This window comes from Nicotiana attenuata, unplaced genomic scaffold (assembly GCF_001879085.1).
Source record: "Nicotiana attenuata strain UT unplaced genomic scaffold, NIATTr2, whole genome shotgun sequence".
NCBI lineage: Eukaryota > Viridiplantae > Streptophyta > Magnoliopsida > Solanales > Solanaceae > Nicotiana > Nicotiana attenuata.
The window spans coordinates 275,980-298,613 of NW_017670838.1; the positions used below are offsets into that span (position 1 = coordinate 275,980).

The following is a 22,634-nucleotide window of genomic DNA, read 5'->3' on the forward strand; positions in this document are numbered from 1 at the left end:
GGATCTTTAATATGCAAATGTAAAATACAGAATCAACATGATCATGAAAGTCCTATAGGCAGGATTTCTAAACGCAGTATAATACTCACATAATTCAATCAGCACAATTGAATCCTATAGGCAAGATTTCTACCCAGTTTTAACAAAGATATAAGAAGAACCCCCCCAACTTTACTAAATATCCCCAAATCTGTTATTACATAGTTATTACAGACCAGAATAGCCAAATGAATTACATAATGGTATCAGTGACACACTTACACTACAGGGAGCCTTCACAGCCCCAAATAAACATGGGAACCAGGCCTTCCACATAACAGCAATGATTCATCCACAGCGCATTAGAACCAAGCTTCCAGAGTGTCAAAGTTCCCAAAGGCCTCAGGGACCCCGGACAATGCTCACACCAGAATCACACATTCAAAAAGAGTTCATGAGGAGATTGGAAAACCAGCCCCCCAGTGTGTCAGAGTCCAGAGGAGTCTCAAGGACCCTAAGCAGTGCTCACACTAGGGTGGTTGAGAACCTAAGGGACTAAGAGTAAAGAGAGAAGAGGGAGGTTTTAAAAAAAATAGATGGATTTCAGAACAAGACAAGATTCAGAACATAGAATTGAAGGCAGAACTGCACCAACGAAACATACAGAATTCATGTTTAAACACATAGTTCAAATAAATTGAAGTCTAGTTAAGCTAAGTACTCATGCCAGACAAATATGGTTTAATCACAGAAACAATTAGGCAAAAACATTTGAGTTTAAACAAACGTGACATGTTAATTAAGCAACAAGCTGACTGATTACATATCCCTAGTGTGCAAAGTTCAGAACAGGTATAGGGTTAACAAGCAGTGCATGAGACAACTAAACCTTAGGCTAAACTATGAAATGGATTCATATTATTTTGAACAAATTAGTCCTAAGTTAACAGTGTTGCTAGATGAGATCCCATAATCATATAAAGGACAAAATCATGCTAGGAATTGAAACCAACTAGTTAAGCAAAGCATAGAGAATGGAATTGCAAAAATTAGGGCATACCAGTTAAGTGAGAAGGCAAGTAAGTATACCACAGCAATGAGGTTCCAGAATAATGTTGGCCTTGGCTTTCAGTTGGCCAAAATCAAAAGACACTTAGCACAAAAATCAGAACAAGAGAGAGCAAGAGGGCTTAAGTTTTAGTAGTGAGAATAGGAGAGTTCGAGTCTTGTCCTAAAGGGGAATGGGGAAGGCTTTAAATAGTACTCAACTAGGTAGATAAACAAGGTAATGAATCAGTCTTACACAAATAAGGAATGGGAATAACTCTAAAATCAATCAAAGTCGAAGTTCAATCAATTAGCAGCATATAATCAGGCCGGTACCACTTAAATTAGGGAAAATATTATACAGAATCAATCAATGTTCAAGTACCAGATCAAATTAGGTAAGGAAATAATGAGAACAGGTAAATCGAACCAGATAAGGAAATATCAGTACCATACAAGAAAGAGAAAGACTAAAATCTCCTAAATTGGGGTAAATAAAAATCAGCGTAAATAACCAAAGGAAAGCTATAATAAAGATGCACAGAATAGATATACGGAAACACTAAAGGAAACTAAATAGAGTAACTATAATAGATTTTGAAAAGTTTCGAACGCTAGCTTTAGGATAAATGAAAAAATCGAACCAAATCTCAGAGATTCACACCAAAAGGCGAAGAATGAACATAGATGAAAAAAGAATGAAGGTTCAAACTAGATCTGGTCCGACATAAGGAAAATCAGCTTACCAAGTTAGGCAAGCAATTATGTTATACCATAAATGAGTAACCAACAACGAGGAAGGATCAATAAGGTAAGAAAATCCCCGATTGATTCCATATTCGGCTGGAATCGAAAGGGGTTAAGGGTGACGGCGCTAGGGTTTTGAGAGGAGAAGATGAGAGGGAGTGTATAGAGACGGCGGGTGGGGTGAAATGATTAGGTTTTAGATGGGTTAGGTTGATTTAAAAGGGTTGGGGTGATGTGGACCGTTGATTTCGGAGATCAACGGTCCTGTTTCAAAGGTTTTGGTCAGGTTATAATGAACGGGTTTGGGTATTGGGTTGGACGGGTATGGGTTATTGGGCTGGGGTAATTGGGTTTGGCTAGGTCCGAATTTAATTAGAAAAATGGCTAGATTTTAAATACCTAATTAAATTAATAAGATAATTTATAAAAATAATTAGTAAATAATAAAAAATGTCACTTGTGCATGAAAATAATTTAAAATAATTACTTAACATTATAAAAATATAAAAAGTCATTTTCCGTATAGATAATATAATTATACATATATATGTGCTATTATTGCAAAATGTGCAATTCTAGCCTTAAAAATGCAAATGCAATTTAAAAAAATGTAATTAAAATATTTAAACAATATATGGGCATAAATGATGAATTTAGATGATTAAATAATTATAAAAATAATATGAGGAGTAATTATTGGATATTTATATAATAAAAAATGCTGAAATAAATTGATTTAAAGCCTTTAAAATTATAGAAACACTTATGCATGTTTGTAACTCTAATAATAATGCATGTGCACTATTTTGAAAATATATATGCATATTAAAAAAATATATGAGGGAAAAATTTGGTATCAACATGAGAAACATAGAATAAATAAGAAACTCAAGTAACTTTAAAATGCCAAGTTAAGAGCAAGGTAAATCCACTAGTAAATAATAATGTTTTCAATTTGGGAGATCTTAGGTACCGATACACCACCATGCTTATGTCATGTGGACCGATCTCCACCCGATCAGCTAAGCTGTCTCACCCCAGCGTGTGCGGGTGGACATTGAAACACAACACCACCACTATGTGGGCGACATGGTGTCCGATCACCACCCGATCGGCTAAGCCGTCTCACCACAATTCCATGTGGGTCAACATGGTCCTTTTCTAGCTATCATCTCATCCCAATTAAGAGGAATAATCTCAACACATCAACACGAGAATTTATCCTTCAATCAATCCTACATCGGCAAGTGTAGTTTTGGGTTTGGGTTATTTCAACCCACCCTTCCTCGGTGACGTAGAGATCCTCCCAAAACATTTATCATACATATAAAGAGTTAAAATTCATTTCATAGCCCTTTTCAACCTCTTTATCTTCATTGGCACTATTGGTCGTACATGTAAATCATTGTTTCAGAAGAAAACTTGAGAGCTCCTCCCTTGAATCCTCAATACTATATCAATAATTTGACGTGGAAGATGTTGGAGCCCCTCTATCTCTCTCTAGTTCCTCCCCTCTCGCTTAAACTATTAGATTTTTGCCTTCAAAATGAGCCCCAATGGCTTATACTCAAAATGGGGTCGGGTTATAAAATACACAAAATGGAACCTCCGAACCCAACTCTGCGATCGCAGAGTGCACTGCAGAATAGGTCTATGGTCAACGAAAGGGACCGCAAAATCGTCTTTTAAAACTAGGCTGGCATGTTCAAGTCTGCGGCCAATCTACGGTTTGTAGAGCAATTATACGGTTGCAAAATGGGCGCCTTACACATTAAGCTTGAATCGAGGTGCGATTCGTGATTTTTATATTATTTTGTGTGATTCGAACCCTCGAGTAGGTGCGTACTATATATTGAGACTTGTTGGTATGTTCGGACGGGGCCCCGAGGGGCTCGGGTGAATACTGGAATGGGTTTGGATGGTTTTGGCCTAGCTGTGATGTCTGGTTTTGTAGTTGTCGCATTTGCAATGGACAGGTAGCAAATGCGTCTGTCGCAATTGCAAAATGGATCTCGCTTTTGCGAAGCTGGGCGTGTGAGGCAGTCCTCGCATGTACGAGTGTTTGTCCGCAATTACGAGCATTGGGGGGGGGGGGTCACATTTGTGATGAAGGTTGTCGCTTTTGTGACTATTCCCTTGGCCGCTTTTGGGTGGACTTCGCTTTTGCGAAGGGTTTTTGTCACAAATGCGACTTTGGCATGCGCCAGCTGGGTTCGCAAATGTGGATCATTAATCATATTGCGGTGGTCACAATTACGAGCCTTTGGTCGCAAATGCTTGACCTGTATCTGATACTTAGAGGCTACTTCGGGATTTTAGTTTATTTTATCACATTTTGAGATTGGGATCTCCGTTTGAGACGATTTTCACCTACTTGGATTGGGTAAGTATTTTTAACGCAGAGTTGATTATTTTTCATGATTCTATCCTTAATTTTTAGCGTTTAATTTGTGAATCTAAGTGAGGAAATTGGGGGTTTTGGAAAAACGTTTCTAGAATTAAAACAATGGAGATTTAAACCCCGACTCGGAGTCGGATTTGGATAAAACTTGTATGTTTGGACTCATTTTTGAATGGGTGTTCGGGAATTTTAATTTTATCAGTTCCAGAGTGCGGGCCTGGGTTGACTTTGTGTATTTGTATTAAGATCAAGCTTTATTGTTTGGGGTTGTTTCCTATGGCCTTTATTGATGTTATTAAGTTATTTTTTGCTAGACTCGAGTCATTTAGAAGTCGATTCGCACGTGAAGGGATTTCTAGAGTAATGAGTTGGCCTGGTTGAGGTAAGAATCTTACCTAAACTTAGTAGAGGCACTAAATACATGAGTTATTAGTGGTGGATACATGCTATGGGTGGCGCGCATGGGAGGGTTTGAGCCAATGTGCATGCACCGGGGTTTTTATCCATGCTCGGGGTAGTGCTTAGGCTATGTTATGCCTTTAATTGATAAGCTGCATGCTATCATGCTTCTTATGTTTTTACCCCCTTTGTGAGCTAATAGTATCATGTTAGAGGTTATTCATTGGTTAATCTCATGTTCAATCATATTAATTGTTATTTTTGTGGGGTAATCGCCTAATTTGAACTATGATAGTACATTTTGTACATGCCTACACCTTGAATGTCACTTATGTCAGTCTAGGAGTATGTAATTTGATATCCATTATTTATGAACATGTATTCTTCTATATGTTTTCAGTGTGATATGGATTGGGTTGATAGCACGTGAGTGGTCTATGTGGATTTGAGTTATATATGGCATTTGATTTGTCCGTGCATCGTGTGGAGAAGGATCCATCCCCCTAGGCTCATCTACTCATGTTTCTCTCTTAATGGTGTACACGCGGCATGAGAAAAACTAATTAGTATTTGGTTATTGCATTTTTTCTCTACTTGCAATTTCCTTGGATGTATAAATGTTTTATTCGCATATCTCCTCTATATGCTAGATATGGAATGTATACATACCTCGTTGTGCATATCTTCTCTATATGATATTTCGTTTGATTAGTGAGAGCACGATACATATCTTCACAATATGTCTACCTGAGCAATGAGACTTGAAAATAGGTGCAAATCTTCGATATATGCTGGATTGTTAATTGATACATGCTTGGCACATTGTCACGTGTGCACCGAGGTGAGTCTATCTATATTTTGTGATTAGACGGTGCTATTGTTGTGTACTTGTGAAACTTATGTACTGAGCATGTTATTAGTGAGTTTCGTTGATAATTCTTGCTACTATTACCTCGCCGGGGTTAGTTATGATACTTGCTGCGTACATGGGGTCGGTTGTACTCATACTACGCTCTGTACTTAATTGTACAAATCCAGGTATTGGACCAGTTGAGAGTTGTCCATATTTGATATGCTGCCGAGAGACGAGGTAGAGCTGCATTCTGACCACTGTCTTTAGACTTGTACTTACACTGTAGAGCTCATGACTCTATACTACCAGTTTTGGGATAATTTTGTATTGATGCAGCTTATTTATGATATTTTGCTTTAGCTTTTATTATTTCCTAATTTTATTATCTTGATTCGCTTTATTATTCTTGGCTTGCCTAGCAAGTGAGTTAGGTGCCATCACGACTAGATGGTGATTTTTGGGTCGTGACAAAAAACATAAACAAGAAATAGAGAAAGAAAGAAGGAGAAAGTTTTCTACTTCAATTGTGTGTTTTTATCCATCTATTACAAAGCATTTAAATAGGCATGAAAAGTAAAAAATTACTATTGTAAAATAACGACATAAATGGAGAATACACAATAAATATAATGAGGCTCAGCATGGGCATCCACTATATATTATTTTCAACAATTTTTCCCTTTTTTCCTTTTCTTTTATTTTTTCTATGTCTTCTCTTTTGTTTCATATCCTTTTTACCTTTTTTTTAAAAAAAAAAAGTTATATATGAGAAAAACGAAAAAATTGACAATCTTATGAAACATAAGTCTCAAAATAAAGAAAAAAATCTCTGAGAAAAAGACCTTAGAGGAAGAAAAGATGTAGAATCCCATCTCAGGTTTATATCCCTAAGGGGTCGCTTGGTAGGAGGTATAAGAATACTGCTGAATGGTGTTTTAGTAATGCTAGTATTAGTTATGCTAGCATTAGTTATGCTGAGATTATTTCTTATCCACTATTTGGTTTGGTGTATTAAAGTATTGTATAATTTCTAAAAAAAATGATTATTTACAAAAATACTCTCCACATTTTTTAACTTTATACACTATTTTTATTGCAATAGTTTTATTACCCTCCACATTCTTTACTCTCTCTAAAATTTATTTTTTTACAGGAGAGCACAATTAAGTAAGAAAACTAATTGAAATATTAAAATTAAAAGAGAAGAAAAGTTTAATTGCTATGAGATATAATGCAAAATACCAATTATTAAAAAATGGTAGAAATTTAACAAATAAAGAAAACTTCAGTTTAAATTTGAGCTAATTCAAAATCAAATTTAGTATTAAATATGATATTATTTTGATTATAGTAGAATGCTAAAGGCAAAAAATTAAATAAAATATCACAATATAAAATATACCAAATATGGCGAAAAGTATTTGGAATAGGTTTTCAGGGATTTTAGGGGCAATTATGTCTTTAATCATGTAGTATTAAAAAATTGACAATCTTATGAAACATAAGTCTCAAAATAAAGAAAAAAAACTCTGAGAAAAAGACCTTAGAGGAAGAAAAGATGTAGAATCCCATCTCAGGTTTATATCCCTAAGGGGTCGCTTGGTAGGAGGTATAAGAATACTACTGAATAGTGTTTTAGTAATGCTAGTATTAGTTATGCTAGCATTAGTTATGCTGAGATTATTTCTTATCCACTATTTGGTTTGGTGTATTAAAGTATTGTATAATTTCTAAAAAAATGATTATTTACAAAAATACTCTCCACATTTTTTAACTTTATACACTATTTTTATTGCAATAGTTTTATTACCCTCCACATTCTTTACTCTCTCTAAAATTAATTTTTTTTACAGGAGAGCACAATTAAGTAAGAAAACTAATTGAAATATTAAAATTAAAAGAGAAGAAAAGTTTAATTGCTACGAGATATAATGCAAAATACCAATTATTAAAAAATGGTAGAAATTTAACAAATAAAGAAAACTTCAGTTTAAATTTGAGCTAATTCAAAATCAAATTTAGTATTAAATATGATATTATTTTGATTATAGTAGAATGCTAAAGGCAAAAAATTAATAAAATATCACAATATAAAATATACCGAATATGGCGAAAAGTATTTGAATAGGTTTTCAGGGATTTTAGGGGCAATTATGTTTTTAATCATGTAGTATTAAAAATCCTTGATTGCTAATATCGTGGTTTGCTACGTATTAGTTATACATAGGATAATACTATATGGGCAAAAACTTTATTTTATGTGTTTGACCCGGTCAACGGCGATGAAGCCTTTGAAGGTTGCGACGTGTCAACCTAACTCCAAAAAGTCGAGGTCAGATGTGGAGGATAAATCGTTGTCGAAGTCGAAACGGTTTAAGAGAAGACGAGGACGAGCATCCGCCCTTGGTACGAAGTGATGACTAGTTTTAGGATTTAGATTCCCTAGGGAATATTCTAATGGATATTTCTTTCTGTTGTACTGTCTAGGGTTTTGTGGCATATGTGCTCTTATAAATAGGAAGAGATGTAGATCAGAAAGGGGATTGGACCTTTTGTACAGAGTTACATCAACATTTTTTGTACAAGATTCTAACTTTATTGGATAGAAACAAAGCTTGCCTTTACACTTTCTTCTTTTAACCCTCTCTCCCGATCCAAGAAGGATTTGAATACTAGGTTGCTCATCCTCATCCATCGCTGTCGGAAAGAATCCGAAAATCTCATCTTTGTCGAGTGATCTTTATCTCATTTACTACTTGTAAGTCATTTATTACTATTTATTGCTCTTCTTTACATTTTATATTCATTATAACCTCATTATTGTCCCGCAACTGTTTTCTTCAATAATATATTGTAAATACGGGCTTCAAAGTATTAGATTTGTCATTGATTATTAATGTTGAATATGATTAACCGTATTTTACAAAAAATCTAATTGTATAAAACCAAGATCTATTTTTTTGGTCATATAGTTTGGCGTCATCTGCGGGCAATTTGATAGTTAAACTACTAGTTTTCATTCAGATCTACAACGGTCATAACTTGTTAACCTAACATACTGTAAAGCTACTCTTTTTCTCTTTGCATACAAGGATTCCATAGCAGGTAACCAAGGAAAGGTCGACCAAGGAAACAGAACAAGAGCGGTGGACAACGTCCCGCTCAATCTAATCAGTGCCATCGAAGAAGGATACGAAACTCAAGATGAAGAAGTAACCCCCACGGCATCCCCCAGTTAGGGAAGTCACCAACACCCTTCTGTAGCATGACCAAACCCACCGGAAAAGAAGTGTCCACGTCCGCGGAATAAGGAGCACCACCCACCATAAAAAAAGCTCCTAGAGGCTTGGCTAATTGACACTTTGGTCAGCGTGATGAGCAAGAAGGGCTCGTGCACGCCCGTGGAAACCCCAAGGGTCCATACAACCCAGCATAAGAATAGGCGGAGTGACCAACTAAACCCTCAGACTCCAGGTAATATCCATGTAACTGCTGACAGTGCAGGTGATAACGCCCTCGCCGTAGTGTTAAAAATAATGGAAAAAATGGAGAACGAGAACAAGGCACTCAAGGAACAGATGAAAAAGCATCGATGTCACGGTCCAAAATCCCAACCCGTCGTGATGGCGCCTAACACATCGGCTAGGCAAGCCGAAACATAACATTAAAGGAAATAGAACAACGGATCTTATAGAAATACCATAAGTCTGAAATCTCAATACAACCAAATACTGCTAATACAAGGTAAACCCCCAAGAACTGGTAAATACGGAGTCAAAAGCTCTTTAACGGAATCCAAGTCTGAAACAGAATAATAATAACAATGTTTGAACTGTAACAATAGTATGTAAGAAAAAGACAAGTCAAAACTACGACCAAGAATACAGCTCTACCTCGCCTCTCGAACTCAGTCCAACAAGCAAGTCTACTACTGATAATTGGTCCCCACAGGACCTGCACAATTAAGTGCAGAGTGTAGTATGAGTACAATCGACCCAATGTACTCAATAAGTATCGTAACTAACCTCGGCGAGGTTAAAAAAATAAGAATTATAAATGATACCTATTATAACCTATACAGTTTCATGAAATCCAACAAGTACATAACAGAAATGTGAACATGTATAAGATACTGAAGGACTATCTCTGTATGTGAGTGGACTTTACTCAATATCTCTGTTCAGTCACGGGTACAACATATAAGATGATATACAGATAATCATATGATAAACCATGGAAGTTGCAAGTAAAGATGGAATGGAATTCCAAAATAACACTGGCCAGACTTTCCTCAACCTTTCCATATCTGTACAAAACCACTGATCAGTTTTTCCCAATAACCGCGTGTACACCATCAAGAGAGAAATATGAGAGGGTGACCCTAGAGGGATGGATCTGTATTTACACGCCGTACGGACAACTCACGTGCTATTAATATAACCGCACGGACAACTCACATGATTCACGACCAACTCATGTGCTAATAATATCAATAACTGGATCTGCACGGACAACTTGCGTGCTAATAATATCAACAGCACGGACTCACTTGCCAACAATCACAATTCGCCCGGCGTGGTCACATGCTACCAAGCTCATGACACAGAGAAAGCAAATATGCGGGAATACATGTACGATTAATGATTGTCAAGTTCATACTCCTGGACTGGTATAAATAAGATGCTATAGTGTAAGCATGTGCAATGTGAGCTATCAGAGCTAGAACAGACAATTTCCATCAAGAAATAGCAGTTATCAGGTTCAACCGGAGAAATAACTTCAACGAAATCTCAAATATGGTACAAATGTCTCATAGAGGGGTATAAATAGGAAAAACGTCTCAACTTGAAACTTATCAATCATTTCAAGGCATGTCATGGCCTAAGCACAACCTCGAGCATGGAAATAGTACCCCGATGCATGTATATGGGCTCAACACCACCCATAGCATGTATCTATCACAAATAACACAGGCAACTAGTGCCTCAACCAAGTTTAGATAAGATACTTACTCAAGCAAGCTAATTCACTCCTCTAGCAAGCCCTTCCGGCGCATATCGACCTCCGGGCGATCCGAATCTAATCAAATCAAATAACTATAATCAATAATAGCCATAGGAATTGATTCCAAAAGATAAAGCTAAGATCTTTAACAAAAATAAAAAAGTGAACCCTAAAACGCAACCCCCCCTCCCAGGCCCGCACCTCGAAACCTGACTAAATTCAGAAATTCCGAACACCTATTCAATTACAAGTCCAACCATACCAAAATCATCAATTCCGACCTCAAATCGACCTTCAAACCTCCATTTTTTATTTTTGAAAAGTTTTCACAAAATTCCCCATTTCTCCAAGTTAATCCACTAATTAAATGCTAAAACAAAGATAGAATCATGATATAACAACAAATCAGAGTAAAAAAACACTTACCTCGATCCAAGACATGAAAATCCACTCCAAAATTGCCCAAAATCGAGCTCTACAGCTCAAAATGTGAAATAATACTCTAACCCCCGGTTTAGGATTTTAAAACATACTGCCCAGTCATTACACTTCGCGATTGCGAATAACAAAAATCTCCAGTGGAAACCTTCTATGCCAACGGGATCACTAGGTCGCGAACACGATGACCAGTACGCGATCGCGGACAGCCACACGCGATCGCGATGAACAACTGCGTGAAATTCCCAGGCCTCTCCTTCCTTCTTCGCGAACGCGTCTCCTCACTCGCGTTCGCGTTGCAAAAACACTCAGAACTTCGCGACCACGTTGAACAAATTCTCACTACCAGACTTGACCCTTCGCGATCGCGAAAAAGAAAACCAGAAGCACAAATATAAGCAATCCAACAAAGTCCAAAATGAGTCCGAACTTGATCTGAAAAACACCCGAGGCCCCAGGGACCCCATTTAAACATACCAACAAGTCCTAAAACACGATACAAACTTAGTCTAAGCTTCAAATCACATCAAACAACATCAAAATCACGAATCACATCCCAATTCAAGCCTAATGAACTAATGAACGTCCAACTTCTAAAATAAATGCCGAATCATACCAAACTAACTCTGATTGACCTAAAATTTTGCACACAAGTCATAAATAAAAAAACGGACATACTCCAACTCCCAGAACTGATCCAAGCCCGGTATCAATAAAGTCAACTCTCGGTCAAACCTCTCAACCTTCCAGACGTTCAACTTTCCAACTTTCGTCAATTGCGACTTGGAATGTAATATTGAATTAGTCACATTGCATTTAATTTTGTAATGTTGAATTACAACTAACTATACAGTATACACTTATTTACAACTAATCTACAATTTATCTACAACTTTCATACATTATATCTACCCAGTTAAATACAACTACAATATCATACAACTTAAATACAATTCTTATATAAATTTTATACAATATGTCTTTTGTACATTTTGTATCTGATTTATATATATATATATATATTGTGTGTGGTGTGTGCTTCTTCCTTTCTAAAATTCCAATAAAAACTTACTCTCTTAATATAATTTTGATACATATCAACAACTTTATGTAAAAAGATAGCATTGATAACTTAAATACAAATTTTATACAACGATTCATACATAATACAAATATTTTTCAACTTTCATACAATATTCAAATAAAAAATATATATAACTACAACAGAATACAATTTACCTACAATTAACTACAGCTTTACTATACTTTTGTAAGTATATTGTATGTCATGTCTTCTTCTTCTTCTTCTTCTTCTTCTTCTTCTTCTTCTTCTTCTTCAAATCAAGTCTAATCTTCACCAAAACACCCTCAAAATTGAGATATAAACTCCAAACAATATTACCAATTGTTTGCAACAATACCCAATCCAAACAAATAATGGTTTTTATAAACCCAAATTCAATTTCAAAACTTCAAAGCTTTTTAATGGCTTTCAATGGTAAAGAGTCAAACACCTTCAAAATTTATTGATTGACAATTTCAATTTGAACACCAATTGTGCAACATGAAAGGAAATTGCTAAGTTAAAACGATTGAAATCCATTGATGAATTCCATTAAAACTCTATACAGCAAAAAATCCATTGATGAATTACTACAATATCTTCGTCTTTAATTTAGTAATTCGTTTCAATGTTTGTAAGCCGCACTTTTGAGTTGCAATCTTTGTTCCGTGAACTCTAAATTTTATAATAACCAATTAAGTGTGAAAGTTTCACTGCCAGAAATCATATTCTTTTTATTAAGATCACACTAGTAGAAAGAAAGCTACACGATGGGTACAGAGAGACACGAAGAGAGAGAGTGGACAAGTATAAAGAAATAAGAAATAACTGATATTTCTTATTCAATTCAAGCATACTCATTTCAAACTTATTTGTATATAATTCATAAATTGTTATGACCATGTAATCAAAATAAACTTGAGCACCAAAGGTAATAAGATTTCAAATAGATTATAGGAGCTTAAAAATCCCCCAAAAAAGACCTTTGGCGTTATCGCCTAGCCCTAAAATCACATTCACCGAGCCCACCTGCAGTGCAGCAACAGAGAAGCCGATAAGAAGTCCAAAAAAGGGGTGAAATATTCAAAGTGGAAGGGCAATTCCCTCCCGTCATATTCATCGGATTCTCTACCGTATCAAACTGAAATCAAAGGTAATATCATTAGATTATTCTTCACATTCTGTTCTTCGCCCACTTTTAATCTTTGCATCCACTTTGTCTACTGAGAAAGGTAAATGGGAAAAAACCCTAGTTACCGAATCAGCGTGTCTGCAGTTCAAGAAAAAAAAGAACTTTGTACAGGTCTATTCTTTTCTTAGTTCATTTATGCATGGTTCATTTCGTTGGGTCCTAGGGTTTTCTGCATTTATGGGCTATGAGGTGTGTCCCATTTTTTTCACTAAACATCTTTTACATTGAGCAATCATTTTCTGAATCATTTTTCTCGTGTATGGTAGAGTATGGAGAAAAGGCCCAAAATAGTCCCGTATCTTTGGACTTTAACTCAAATTAATCCTATTTCTTTCACATGGAGCACTAATAGTCCACGTTCTTTAATAAAGTGGTACACTTTTAGTCTCCATCCAAACTTCTATTAGTTTTTTAATCGAAAGAACCTCATCTGCCATCATATGAGATTTAATCTCTTAGAAAACAAAAGTTACTCATTTTGTTGAGCAAGAACCCGATCAAACACATTCTTTCAAATAGTCAAAACCCTGTTGCATAAGTCAGGCTCAATCATTTTGTCTAATGCAATTTGGTAATGTGTGTAGTTGAAGTTCTGCGCTTTTTCTTCCGCTCATGATAATAAATAAAGGTAGGGAACTTCCAGTGGGCTCAATGGATCCAGTAAGTATGGAATTGCATTTTATCTGATTCTTGTTATCTTTTGAAGTTTATAATTAAGAAGAAAATTTCCCAAATATAAAAAGAATAACGAGGATTTTAGACACAATACCTGTAATAAACATAAAATCAAAACTGGACAGATAGCAGTTCCCAGCTTGCAAGTTGCAAAGCTCTCACGTGAAGGGGAAGGGGGATGATAGTGCATTCAAGGTAGCTTCTGATTACCATCTCCAAGATTTACCACGGTGTACATAACCATGATAAGGAATTATGGTTGTTAAAAGGCTACATACATTAATGGAATTCTTGATAAAACAATTTAGGATTTTTACAGTTAAATGCCAGTTGAATAACATGGCATCTCATAATTATTAACTAGCAACATAAGTGGAAGAGCACGAGACTCAAGAATGAAACACCCACTGAATTATCACTTGAAACCTCTTCGATCTGCTGCTACTGTACACTTTTTCAAACTAAAGAGTAACTCGATAAGATTAATAGTGTAGAAGTATTTGTTTTCTAAAAAAATAAATCTCATATGCTGGCATGTGAGGTTCTTTCCATTAAACAACTAACAGAAGTTTTGATGGAGACTAAAAGTGCACCAATTTTTTAAAGAATGTGTACTATTAGTGCTCCATGTGAAAGAAACAGGATTATTTTGAGCCGAATCCAAAGAAACTGGACTAGCTTGGGCCTTTCCTCGTAGAGTATGAAAGCAGGTGATATAATGTAACATTCAGTATGTACGTTGTTAAGATGATGCTTTGGTGATATTTTTGAGCATTAAATATCTAATTCTTGATTGAAGCAAAAATTACGTGGTAAGAGTTGGGATATTTGCAAACGAAGAAGCCATTTTGCCCCTTTTGGTGGGAAGTTATCTCCTTCAAGATAGCATATTCCACAATTCAAGCTAACAGACTACGGTAAAAAATGATTTAATCAAGGAAAACAATTTCTCATGCCAAACATACGTATATGAAAACTAGAATATGTGTAGGTCTTAAGGGTTATGCTTCTTTGACGTGCACTTTACTTCCATGCCTTCTCCACAGAGCAAACCCATTATTCCTCTTGATTTAGGTATGCATCGTATTCACCTTCGCTACAGTAGTGATGTTAGTTTCTCTTAAAGAATGAACTGGTGGGATAGAATTGATATGGAGTGGAAATGTAACATTACTCCTTTTTGTGTATGTTGGTTGTAGTAGACTACATGGCAGATAGTTGAGGTGGGCACAAGTTGGATTGGGCACCACCGTCATAAAGAATATCTCTCTTTTTTCTTTCTCGGGATAATTAAATTATGTTTGACTGCTAATGGTTGACTAGCGGTTACTTAAAGGCATGTTAGTCTTGTGTCAGGGTTGAGAGAAAATGACATCATTTGTAATAAAATGGCATTATGCTACTTTAAATGGCTATGGATACATTGCATATCTTTTGGGATTAATTTTCTCAGTTTTGTTAAAAAGAAATCTGAGTACGATACTAATAAAAAATTAATGAAGGAAAGAAAGAAAAGAGATATGGGTAAGGTAAATGCATAAGTATATGGCTGTGCTACCTCATCGCATGACACAAATGCTTTATTTATGATAGATTTCAAGCACTTGGGACAAAAATGAGCTATGGAACAATACATAGGGATGTATAGGGAGTGGGAGAAGTCAGGGTGGCATTTTGTATTTATGTATAGTGGGAGGTTGTTGCTCACTTTCAGGAGAGCTATCATCTGCAAAACTTATAAAGATGAGGAGACCCAAATATTAATTTCAAATAAATTATAGCTTTTGGAGCATCTTGGAGCATATGAGAAATGGAGCTTGTGGAGCACCGCTCAACTCGAGGATTGCTCTCTTGGTTTGCTTCAAAGTTTTTCTACTTGAATGTGTTACTGTCGAATCAAATACAGAATAATCAAAATGTATATCCAATTTATTTTTATAAGTATTGCTCAACAATGTTAATTGGAAGTTCTTGCACTGTTTATAAGTTACACTGACGTGCATCATTGCAGTGAATAATACCTCCATAGTTCAGAATGAGTGGCCGTTTTTCTCGCACAATCTATGTTGGCAACCTTCCCGCAGATATAAAAGAATGGGAAGTTGAAGATCTATTTTACAAGGTTTGTCTTCTCTTGCTTTAGCTTACCAATGTTGGCCAGATAAATTAAGGTCAGGATTGAAGACTTGATATATGGAATCTATTGCAGATACTTTAAACAATTCACTTATTTATCTTTAACAAAAAGTACCATCAGGTGCATGTAATAGTTGAGAACCTTAATTAGAAGTTCTCATTTTGCTTGTGATAGTATTGCAGATAATTATATACTTATTTGTTTCATTTTTAGCCTGTATTTCTGTAGTTTCTCATCAACAAATACTAGTCGATTGTAATTTGGAAAATTATGTATCAGTGTTGGGGCGAGGATGAAGAGAAGCGAAGCAAAGAGACAAGGTCTCGATTCGCTTTAAGCGTGAGGTATGAAGCGAAGCGAAGCGAGCACATCATAGAAGTGAAACGAGATTTTAGAAAAAAGACCAAAATAAACCTTGCACAAAGACAATACTCCCTCCGTTCCAGTTTATGTGAAACTATTTCCTTTTTGGTCCGTTCCAAAAAGAATGAACCCTTTCTAAATTTGAAAACAATTTAGCTTAAACTTCCATTTCTACCCTTAATGAGAAGCTTTTATAACCACACAAATAGTCTGGACCCCATTTTAACTTGTTTAGGACCACAAATTTAAAAAGTCTTTCATTTTTTCTTAAACTCCGTGCCCAGTCAAACAGGTTCATATAAATTGGAACGGAGGGGTATATATAAACACATATTCAATTTAACAAAATCCTCAATAAGACAAGCCCCCAGACCTCACGCTGTGGCATAATACTGGGTATGTTGTTGTTGCCTCCATAAGACAAGCAAAATCAACACTAAATGTGAATGGATCAAAGAAATAAAAATTAGCTACTTCAATTGAAAATAATTCACTAAAAATGGAGTGAAATGAAAACTAAAAAAATGGTAATACTATATTTTTATAATTAGAAAATTCTACTGAGCAAATTAAAGACCAATTGAAGAAGAAGAAGAAAAGAGAAGAAAAAACGATGCATCAACAGTTTGGGGATTTTTAGCAGATAAATAAGAAGAAAAAGGGAAGAAGGAAAAAATTTCACAGCCCTGCTTCAATAGAGAAATGAAAAAGAAGGGAAGAAGAATGAGAAGAAGAGCAAGAAGAAATTGGCAGCATTTACATGCTTCAACCGAGAAACGAAAAAGAAGGACAAGGAAAAAAATCATACCTGAGCCTTGAAGATTTTCAAGCTTTCTAAAACCTTAGTTTTGTTGAGTCACGTAGCTTGTGTCGAGTCCCAGGTTCAATGGATAAAATTAATTTTGCTAGTTTTTTCCTTTAAATTTAAACCTGTTCAAACTCAAAAATTAAACGCGCATGATTCGCGTGCTTCTCGCTTTACCTTCGCTCACGCTTCATCGAAGCCGCATTGCTTCACCCCATCTGAAGCGCCAACGCTTTCGTTTCGTTTCGCTTCTTGCTTTAAACGCAGAAGCGAGCGCCTCCCCAACCTTGGTCTAGATAAGAAGCCAAACTCTTGCTAGCAAAGAAAATTTCAGTTATGATGCGGACTTATAATTGGAAAAGAAAGGGTGATAGTGATATAGGCTTTACAACGGTAACCATAAAAAAAGATGTAGGCTAGTTAACCTGTCTCCCTTTTAGGTTTTACTGAGATCAAAAGCAATGTGGGGGAACGGTCACTTATGCAGTTAAAGCGAGAAGCGGAGCGGTAAGGTTAGCGCTTCAGGTGGGGTGAAGCGATGCGGCTTTGATGAAGCATATGCTTATGTCAGTGAAGCGTGAAACAAAGGTAAAGCTAGAATTGTGCGCCTTACTAAATTTTTAATTTTGGAAGGGTTTAATTTAAATAATAAACTTTAAAAAATGTTTAATTTTGTTGACTGAACCTGGGGCTGGACATTCAGAAGTTGTGTGGCTCAACAAAGTTAGGGTTTTCAGAAGCTTGAAGACTTGTTCAAGGCGTAAGTATAAATTTTTTCCTTGTACTTCTTCTCTTTCTTCCCTTCTTCTTTTTCGTTTCTCTGCACAAGCAGGTAAATGCTGCCATTTTTTATTCTTTCTTCTTCCCTTCTTCTTTTTCGTTTCTCTGCTGAAGCAGGTAAATGTTTCCAATTTTTTCCCTTCTTCTTCTTCTTCGCTGAAAATCCTCAAATTATTGAGGATTTTTTTCCTCAAAAATATCCCCAATTGTTGCTGCTTCAATTTTTTATTTTTCTCTTTTTTTTTTCCTTTTCTGTTTCTTTGGTTGGTCTTTAATTTTCTCTTTTCAGTAGATTTTTCTAATTATAATAGCTGATAATTTCCATTTTTTTTTAATTTTTGTTCTGGTGTATTTTTCCAATTAAGGTTGCTATTTTTTTTATTTCTCTGATCTATTTGCATTTAGTGTTGATTTTGCTTGTTTATTGTGCTATCTACAGTTTAGTTTTATAATTGAATATGTGCTTATGTATTTTGTCTTTGTGCAATGTTTATTTGGTCTTTAAAAAAAAATGAAGCGCTCGCTTCGCTTCACGCTTTAAGCAAATCGGGGCCTTGTCGCTTCGCTTCACGCTCGCCCCAACACTGGTCAAAAGGTTCCCTCCCATGCGATCATGAACTAAACAATCTGAAGACAGAGATAACCAGGGTTAGGAGTTCAGGACTACTTTTAACCAAATGAAGGGTTAAAGATGTTTGTTCTAAGAGTTTCTTCTATTCATGTCAGTGGTTTTATTGTTAGTTGGTAAGAGATTGTCAAGAAAGGTGACAATGATTCTAGCTGAGTTTCAGTAAGTGTGTGAAAATCTTAATCATTTTAGATCCTGATGTATGAGCGTTTGAAGTATTGGCCATAAAATCTTGTTTTTGAGAAGTGTAGCTCATTTTTACTTATCTCTTGTTTACTCTTAATTCAAAACTAAAGAGCTGCTTACAGATCTATAGATCTCTCTTTTTTTTGCAGTATGGGCGTATACTGGATATTGAGTTGAAGATTCCCCCGCGTCCTCCTTGCTTTTGCTTTGTAGAGGTTGGTTATGTGAACATATGTTTACTTGAACCTTCACTTTCTCCTTCTTTATTCGTTTCCTGATTGTCAATCAATCATTTTGAGTTCTTTTGTATACAGTTTGAAAATGCTCGTGATGCTGAAGATGCTATCAGGGGTAGAGACGGCTACAACTTTGATGGCTGTCGTCTCAGGGTAAGAAGAGCTCAACTAAATTTCCTTGTATTGTGAGAGAGAGATTTTTCTGTATGCAAACTATCTTGGTAAACATCTTTACTGCTTGATATAGGTTGAGCTTGCTCATGGTGGTAGAGGGCCGCCATCTTCAAGTGATCGTCGTGGTGGCTATGGCCGCAGTGATGGTGGAGGGCGTCATGGCATTTCTCGCCATTCTGAGTACCGAGGTGCCACTGGAACTTTTTATGGGATTATATAATGCCTTCCTATATTGAAGGCTGTGTTACAATATAATTTCTCAAATAGCTAAATTTATTTAATTCCCCTAACCAACTAAATTTTTAAAACTGGTTTCTGTGATAATCATACAGTTATTGTTCGTGGCCTCCCGTCTTCTGCTTCCTGGCAAGATTTGAAGGTGACAGAAGTTTTACCTGGGGGTTCTGTTTGATGATTTGAATGTGTAGCTTGTTGCATTAACCCTCTGGAAAACATCTCAGGATCATATGCGAAAGGCTGGCGATGTTTGCTTTGCTGAAGTTTCCCGTGACAGTGAAGGTATGACCTAATAATATGTCCTATGCTTTACTTGTAAATTTAGCACAATGTTCAAGACTTCAAGGAAACCATGTCGTTACACTTGTACCTTTCTTGGTATCCTGGGGGAAACAATTGAATGTATATGAATGCTTAGGAGTTAAAAATGTTAGGAAAAGTGTTAGCTGGGTAGCATCTATTGTGTTTTGTTTAGTTCCTGTGCTGCTCCAGTAACCAAACTAAATTATTTCTTTCATATTAGGAACCTTTGGCCTGGTCGACTATACAAACTGTGATGACATGAAATATGCTGTAAGTTTCTTATTTTGCTACATGGTATTATAAGTTTTGAATGGTTAGTTATCAAATGCTCCAATCATATTATCAAGGAGGTGTAGCCGTAGTTGCAAGGTTACCTTAAGGTCTTGGTTCAATTCTATTTGTGTGCATCATTAGAATTTTTATAACCTTTCCCCGGATGAAAGTTGTTTTGTTGACTTTTATTCTGTCGATAGTTGCTTATGGATATTTTAGCTCCTTTTTTCACTCTTTAGAAAGAGAAGTGCCACGTAGCTAACTTTTGTCTTGTTATTCAGATTCGCAAACTTGATGATACCGAGTTCAAGAATCCTTGGACACGAACCTATATCCGGGTATTTGTTTATTTCTGTGCTGCATTTGGATTTCCTTTCTTCCCTATGCCCTCTGGGTCGCTTTTTATCTTTTAATTGTTTCTGGGGTCCTCTGTTTTTGGGATGGAGCGGTGGATTCCCTATTCAGTGTAGTAGTAATGATTTAGGTTATCTTTTTGGGTGCTGTACCTAATTCTGTATTCTTGAAGTAGTACTATTTTTGACTTTATTTTACAGTCAGTTATATCTTTATTTTTAGGCTCACTTGATCTTCGTTGTCCCTATATATAGGTAAGAGAACACAAGCGAAGTCCATCCAGAAGCCGCAGCAGGAGCAGGAGCAGGAGCAGGAGCAGAAGTCCGAGGGGGAGCAGAAGCAGAAGTCCGAAGAGGAGTAGGAGGTATTCATGTTGTAAATCATGAATGGGTTGTATGTGCACATTCATTTTTCTCGTTTTCTAGCATAATTTCTCCTTGTGCAGCAAATCAGCTGGAAGATCTGTTTTGAGATCACCGCCGGCGAAGTCTAGATCTGCATCTCCTGTGAAGTCGACTAGGTACATGACAGCTGAATTTTTTAATTCATATTAAAGTCTGGGATGCCTCTTTTAACCCTTTTGGCGGTTTGGGCCCTTCTTTTTAAATGTAGACCCAGGTCCAGGTCCAGGTCCAGGTCTAGGTCCAGGTCCAGGTCCAAGTCCAAGTCCAGATCAAGGTCGGCGTCCCCTCGTCAGGTAAGGCTTTGTTTTTAATGTAGGATCATGATGACAATAAAGTATGTCACAGTGATATTTCATTTTTGTAATTGGAGGGTGCCTTTTCTTTATACCTCGTGGCAGACCATCATGGATGGATATTAGGATCATCGCTTCTGCTCATGCCTTTAATCATTCTGATGTTAGCTAACTTGATTGCTTTCAGGCACGATCAAACAGTGGCTGATTTCATGTGATTTTATTAGGTGTACCCCAACTAAAACTATGCTTAGTTCGATTTTTGACTCAAACTGCAAACTAGGGTGTGTACCTAAAGCAGAACCATTTGAGGTCTTTCTGGTCCTACTTGGGAGTTGTGTTATCCTGCAAACTAGGGTGTGTAACTATGTTTCTGGTTAAAGTAAATTGACAGAAAAATCAAGTTATTTCAAATTATTTCCTAAAATACTCTCTCTTTATTTATGCTTCCATAAAAAAGATAGCGCCTTCCTATCTGCTCCTCTGTCTCCTATATTTATATCAATAAGGGTTAAACGTGTTGCCCCCTTTTTTGGTCAGTTATACACAAGACGTATCTTACTATTTATTCCATATTATTTGCCCCTAGATTAGCTCATTATTACAACAATATACAGTGTTTGAAAAAATAATGTGGGATCAAATCAGAAGTTCCCCTTTGCGCTGCATGTACTATGTGTAGTCATATACTTTTCATTGAGCCACACAAGCTGGTAATAGGGTGGATCAAATATTAATAAGTATTCATTAAAGATTAAGAGGACACTTTATTAACTTTAACATTGTGAATTGTCATGAAGGTCCATTTCCTCAATAAGATCAGCTTGCTTATTCCATGAGACTGGTATTAGCTTGAGCTAATTATGGAGTTTTTCTAAAAAATTCAGCAATAATAGTTGTCAAAAATTTAAAAAGAGATTCTTTAATGTGCTTGAATGGAATGCAAGGAGTGTTTAGAATCTTTCAAACCTCAATTGGGACTTGGAAGGTGTGGAAACTACTACATTGTTAGAAATTTTAAAAATTACTCCCTCTGTTCCAGTTTATGTGAACCTATTTTTTTTTGTTAGTTCCAAAAAGAATGACCCCTTTTCAAATTTGGTAATAATTTAGCTTAAACTTACAATTCTACCCTTAATGATAAGCTTTTATAACAACACAAATACTATGGGTCCCTTTTTAACTTGTTTAGGATCACAAATTTCAAAAGTCTTCATTTTTTCTTAAACTCCGTGCATAGTCAAACATGTTCACATAAATTGGAATGGAGGGAGTACCATTTAACATTAAGAGTACCTAAAATCAAACGTAAAAGAAAAAATTAAAGTACAATTGAACTTAATACATAAAAGTTGAACCATTTGAGGTTTAAGTACATCCATCAAATGAGTAAAACAGAAAATACTTTTATTGAATAAATAGAAAAATTTATAGAATTGAAGTCAAAAAAGTTATAGAGTGAGAATCCATTTCCCTTTCACCAAAAGTTACCGTTTTATATGAGTTATCACGACCAAAGTACTATTCTGTCAACCGTATGCTTCTCACGGTGGACCTGTTGGTCCCCCTGACCCACCACCGCCACCTCACCCTCCGACTATGCTCAATCCCTTACCAATTAATCAATTCCAACGTCTCCCGTGTGCTCAACAAGCTTCAAAAT

General features: G+C 36.0%; 1 protein-coding gene across 4 annotated transcripts; it reads left to right on the forward strand.

The window, feature by feature from the left end:
• The first annotated feature begins 12,861 nt into the window (after positions 1 to 12,861).
• Positions 12,862 to 21,447, forward strand: LOC109243794 (serine/arginine-rich splicing factor SR34A-like). Of its 4 annotated transcripts, none has more exons than XM_019410784.1 (14): positions 12,862 to 13,084; positions 13,708 to 13,783; positions 15,810 to 15,920; positions 18,847 to 18,912; positions 19,012 to 19,086; positions 19,181 to 19,295; positions 19,440 to 19,486; positions 19,569 to 19,626; positions 19,868 to 19,917; positions 20,202 to 20,258; positions 20,529 to 20,638; positions 20,720 to 20,794; positions 20,887 to 20,971; positions 21,159 to 21,447. In XM_019410784.1, exons 3-14 carry the CDS (start codon positions 15,834 to 15,836, stop codon positions 21,177 to 21,179), a joined length of 846 nt encoding a protein of 281 aa, XP_019266329.1. In that variant the 5' UTR covers positions 12,862 to 13,084; positions 13,708 to 13,783; positions 15,810 to 15,833; the 3' UTR covers positions 21,180 to 21,447. The 4 variants fall into 4 exon arrangements, with proteins under 4 accessions (XP_019266329.1, XP_019266328.1, XP_019266327.1 ...); XM_019410783.1 differs by lacking the exon at positions 13,708 to 13,783 and adding an exon at positions 15,392 to 15,716; XM_019410782.1 differs by lacking the exon at positions 13,708 to 13,783 and having other exon boundaries at positions 12,864 to 13,084.
• The last annotated feature ends 1,187 nt before the right edge of the window (positions 21,448 to 22,634 follow it).